This window comes from Zingiber officinale, chromosome 4B, assembly GCF_018446385.1.
Source record: "Zingiber officinale cultivar Zhangliang chromosome 4B, Zo_v1.1, whole genome shotgun sequence".
Lineage (NCBI taxonomy): Eukaryota > Viridiplantae > Streptophyta > Magnoliopsida > Zingiberales > Zingiberaceae > Zingiber > Zingiber officinale.
In genome coordinates, this window is record NC_055993.1 from 103,465,339 (window position 1) to 103,471,026 (window position 5,688).

Consider the following 5,688-nt stretch of genomic DNA (forward strand, 5'->3'; position numbering starts at 1 on the left):
TCAGTTCGTTTTTTTTTTCCCTTTTTTTTTTTTTTTGCTTAATACTTTGTACACGAGTTTATATAGACATTTTTTTAAATAACATTTACATTCTTGTGAGAACTAAAATAAATAAACTTTACAGGTAATTAGTTAATGACAGAACCAAGTACTCGATATAATACATAATATGTTGCCTGATTATTGATTAACAAAATGATCATTACATAGAGATGTTCAAGATATATATTAAATTACATTTATTTTTCTCTTTTTGGTAGAGCAAGAATACATCATAGGATAACATCACACACCATGCGAGCTTCACCTTTTAGTGTTTCAACTTTCACACCACACTTTCATCATACACAATGACATTCACAACTAAATGTGACCAACTATAAGGAAGCGATCTCTCTTCACTCCTTCAAAGTTTGAGTCCTTGAACTCTTTTTTTTGCCATTTCAACCTCAACTTTGTAAACTTCAGTGTGAGTTGCACATACATCCAGTCATACATCTTGTCCACCATCTGGAAGAGAGTAATCCTTATGGACTTTTTCATGAATATTACGCCCATATATGCCCAGAATCCAATTATAAATCCCATGACAATAAAGGCATAATATAGAACTCTTTCAAGCTTCTCATCGTCTTCTTCATCTTTTTCTTGATATGGTGAATGATTTGCTTCATCACTGGGACACTCTGGAAGTGGCGCACCACAAAGGCCCTTGTTGCCAACATAGGTCGAGTCATTGAAGGTTGACAATTGACCTCCTGTTGGGATTTTTCCTGACAAGTTGTTGTAGGAGAGATTCAAGGAGCCAAGAAAGTATAAATCAGATAGGCTGAAAGGAATTTCTCCCATGAGATTGTTCACTGACAAGTCAAGAGACTCTAATTCCTTCATAACACCAATATTTTCTGGAATCCTTCCTATCAAATGGTTATTAGATAAGTTGAGGAAGCACAATCCATGTAGCTTCGTGATCTCTTTTGGAATCTCACCATAGAGCTCATTGTTTGATAGGTCTATGCTTGACACCGCACTAAGAGCTTTAGTGTATTCAATGGTTAACCCTTTTGCAGTTATTATAATATTATCATCGATGAAATAGCTCATGTTACTATGAAAACCAGAATAGTTGCCACTAAAATACAAGTAATTACTGTAGTTTTGTTTCACACTCATAGAACTAAAATTTGCAATAGTGGATGGTACACTACCAGTAAGTTTGTTGAACGAGAGATCCAAAACTTGGAGAAGAGTAAGATTTCCTATACCCGCCGGAATAGCACCATGGAATGAATTTGACCTCAAACGAAGAAACGTTAGAAAAGGGAAGCTCCTTCCCACCCATTTTGGTATTGTACCAGAAAATTTATTCTCACCAAGATCAAGACCAACTAATTCATTGCAATTTCTAAAAAAAGAAGGAAATGGTCCTGACAAACTATTGTTGTTCATGTGCAGGGAGTTCAAACTAATTGGATATGAGTCATGGCAATTTGGAACTTTGCCTGATAAAAAATTGTTGGATAGTTGTAATATCCTTAAATTAGTGAAATTGCAAAAAAAGGCCGGCAAACTACCATGTATATCGTTAGTAGACAACTTTAATACTTGAACGTCTTCAAAATTTATGTAGCTCAATGGAATTGTTCCTTCAAAGGAGTTGTTTGATAGATCCATGACATTAGATAAACTTGAAGGTAATTGGCCATTCAAATTGTTTGAGCTTATGTCCAGAGCGATAGATGGATTTTTCAAGATGAAATTTGAGAACCAACCTGGAATATTTCCATAAAGTCCAACTCCAGATAAATCGAGTACCCACAAAGTTGTTTGTCTTCGAATCCAGGAAGGGAATCTAGATTTCAAACTACAATATCTCAAATAAATAATTTGAGCACTGAAAGGAGGAACCCAATCATCTGGTAAAATATAATTCAAGGAGTTATAAGATGTATTCAAATACTGTAAATTAGTGAGCTGGGAGAAGTGAGCTTCAGTTATGTTGCCTTGTAATGAATTTGATGAGACATCCAAGTGTTGCAGTTGAGCTAAATTCCCGAGACTAGAAGGGATTGACCCACTCAACTTATTGCCATTCATGCGCAAGTTCTGTAACTTGGATCCTTGTGGACATTTAGACAAACCATCAAGTAGATTTGTTAGTCCACCAATACTATTCCCAGATAAATCCATAACTTCCAAGTTGCATAGATCACCCAAACTAGATGGTATTTGCCCCATCAAGTTATTACCTGATGCATAAAAATGCTTCAAGTTTTGAAGCCTGCCAATGTTTTCTGGTATTTGACAAGAAATATTGTTATCAAATAGGTAGAATTCCTCCAAATTGACGAGATTACCCAAAGCACTTGGTATACATCCATAAAATTCATTAGATGACATATCCAAAAATAACAAGCTAGTGAGGTTGCCGAGAGCATCTGGTATACGTCCAAAAAATTCATTATTTGACACATCCATACGTATTAAGCTAGTGAGTTTGCCCATGCTCAAAGGTAGCTCTCCAGTGATTTGATTATCATGCAAATATAAATACTCCAAGTGGACAAGATTGCCCATGTTCAAAGGTAATTCTCTAGTGATAAGATTGTGTTGCAAATCTAAAAACTCCAAGCTAATAAGATTGCCCATGCTCAAAGGTATCCCTCCAGTAATATAATTCCCAGACAAATCTAAATACTCCAAGTGAATAAGATTGCCCATGCTCAGAGGTATCTCTTCAGTAATATTACTACCATGCAAATCTAAATACTCCAAGCAAATAAGATTGCCCATACTCAAAAGTATCCCTCCAGTAATATAATTCTTTGACATATCTAGATACTCAAGATGGATAAGACTTCCAATAATGAGTGGAATTTTTGTTAAAGAATTACCAGCTAATTCCAAGTGCTTCAACTTTTTAGTGGCATTCACAAAAATATTTCCGTCGATTTGATTACTTGATGAATTGATTTCTGTCATACTTGTGCCAGCTCCTGCTGCATCTTGTAGCAAACAATTTGACAAAGAAAGATGTTCTAGGCTATTATAATTAATTTGGTGAATCCAACTAGTTGCCAAAGAAAGATTGACACCACTCATGTCTAGATATTCTAGAGAAGTTAAGTGGGAAAGCCAATTTAGGTCATTTGACCATAGTTGACAGTCACAACAATGAAGGTCGAGGTAGAATAGATTTGAAAGATTGCCCAATTGTTGTGGAATTAATCCATTAAAATTGGCATTGGAAATGTCAAGATGTTCCAAATGGATAAGCGAGGAAATCATACTAGGCACATGGGTTAAGAAGTTATTGAAGCTTAAATTCAAGTATTTTAAATGCTTCAGTTCAAACAAAGAAGGATTTACCTTACTTCGGTTGTGAAAATCATATTGATCAATTGGGCAATGAAGGTCAAGTCTAATGACATGGCCAGTGGTGTTGTCACAGGCAACTCCTCTCCATTTGCAGCAGTCATAACCGATCCAAGAAGAAAGCCAATGGCTAGAGTTATACAAGTCAGACTTAACGGCAAGTAGAGCTCTCCTTTCACTCTCCAAGCAACTGATCCTCTTAGATGCATCTGTATGATCGTCACAGCATGATCTAGCGCTAAACAAAAGGATGATTAGGAAGAGAGTAGCATGCTTTGAGGAATTAGAGTTGCCCTTGCAACCACAACTAATAGCCATAGAGTGATTACGGAAGAGTAGCTTGATTAAATCACAAGTTGATAAAAAAACCCATACTTAACATGCATATATATGCACACAAGGTCCTTTCCAATGTGCACGAAAGTAAGTTGGATTTTTTTTTGTTGAAAAATTAATTGGATAACTTTGTTGATTTCAAGGGGTTTGGTTTAACTTCCACAAACTATTTACAAATTAATAGATGCTAAATGGTCAGAATCTGGCTAGCTAGAATCAATACATGCAAGTGTACATATGGGTATTTTAGTAATATCATCTGTGTACATTAATTACATGCATGTACATGCATGCATTCTAATTGGAGGATAAAAAATTCTAGCTGACCAGATTCTGGCCAACAAGAATTACCGTTAATAGATATGCATAAGAACTTTTCAAGTGTGTAATTATGATTGTTATTGGGAATAGAAATACTAATCTTCATTATGTTTGGTTATAATTATTTATTTGATTTATAATTTAGGGGGCATTTAGTTAAATGATGGGAATGACTATGAGTATGAATTTGATAATAGGGTGGAATGAGAATATGAATGGAAATGAAACCCATCAAGTTATATGAGTTTGATTGATTCCCATAAATCTAATAATCATTCCCAAAATATCATTCCCAAACCCACAATCTAAATACTATCTTTTACTATCATTCCATTCGCTTATTCCCAAATCCATCAACCAAACATGAAGCACATATAAATATGAAAGAATAGGATATATCTTTAATTTGTCTTCTTTCACAAAACTCAACCATATGGTTGAGTGACACCCATTGACTCTGGCATTGACTAGCCGATGCTCAGGGAAAGAATGACATGTGAATCACAAAATGAGAATGCAAGTCATCATCACAAGTCTTTGCACCAAAATCTGTCAAACATGCTAATTTATTCCCGCACAAGGAGACTGCAAGTCTTCAAGTGGAAGGAAATCTACAACCCTTCCACTTTGAATATGCATCTTGATGATGTGACATCGTGTATGTATATCTTATCTCCTGATATTTCACTCCAAATAAATTTAATCCTTTGAGAAAAAATAAAAATAAAAGACAACGGAAGAAATAAATTGCTAAACGCTTGATAATTATTAAGTGTTGTTCAAATGATCTTAATTATACTGATTTTGCTTTGCTAAAGTGTTGTTGATTCAGCTCCTTTATTTTTTTTTGACATTTTCAACTAAGATAATGATTTAGGAGAAAAAAATTAATTGGAAGGTCCACAATGTGGAGATTTTTTTGTTGTTAATTTCAAGTGAACAGATTTAATTATCTAGTAGCTTGGTTGTATACGTCCCAAGTTGTAGCATGTCGATTAGTTGTATCCTAGACCTTTGGATAAGATTACAGGGGTATTAGCTAGCTAGTAAATGGGGGATTGTTCAAGTTGTTATTGGAGGGGAGGTTTTTATAATCAATTGGATATGTCGATTAGGCATAAGGTTTAATTTCAGCAAACAAATTGGTTTTATTTTGGCAGTAGTCAATTAGAGATATGATTCCAGTTGATGTGAAGGTAGATCATACTTGTAGATATGATTCCCTTCATGTTTAGGCAAGTTGACCTACCGAGAAGTCCATGTCATAAAAAATCATGTCCCAACTGCACAGATAAATCAATTAAAGAAACTATGTTATCCTTCCAAGATAAAAGTGATGGATAAGCAAGAATGCAATAATTTCATTCTCTTCATTTTGAAATTCAACTATTTATATTCAAGCTGCTTGATTAGAATTTAGGCTCTCTTTTTCTTTACTTGTTTGCTTCTTTACTGGATGATATTTTTGGTGTGTGCAATCAGAAATGAACTTACATTTTTGCATCTACAGCTTCTGCAATACTATTAGATGTGTTAAAGAGATCTGTTATCATATGTGAAAATATGAGATAGACTTCGTCACTATTTACTTCGACAATTAGTAATTACGAAGTAATATATGATAGTTAACTTCGATAATAAATGTGATGCAGTAAA

At 34.5% G+C, this 5,688-nt stretch overlaps 1 protein-coding gene across 1 annotated transcript; it reads right to left on the bottom strand.

The window, feature by feature from the left end:
- Positions 1-363: 363 nt before the first annotated feature.
- On the bottom strand, positions 364-3,102 carry LOC121978487 (receptor-like protein EIX2). Its single transcript, XM_042530828.1, has one exon. The coding sequence runs from the start codon at positions 3,100-3,102 to the stop codon at positions 364-366; it is 2,739 nt and encodes a 912-aa protein (XP_042386762.1).
- Positions 3,103-5,688: the final 2,586 nt, after the last annotated feature.

Bases quoted from the DNA above. Each gene is read 5' to 3' on its own strand.
- LOC121978487 (XM_042530828.1), bottom strand. From the start codon at position 3,102: ATGAGTGGTGTCAATCTTTCTTTGGCAACTAGTTGGATTCACCAAATT.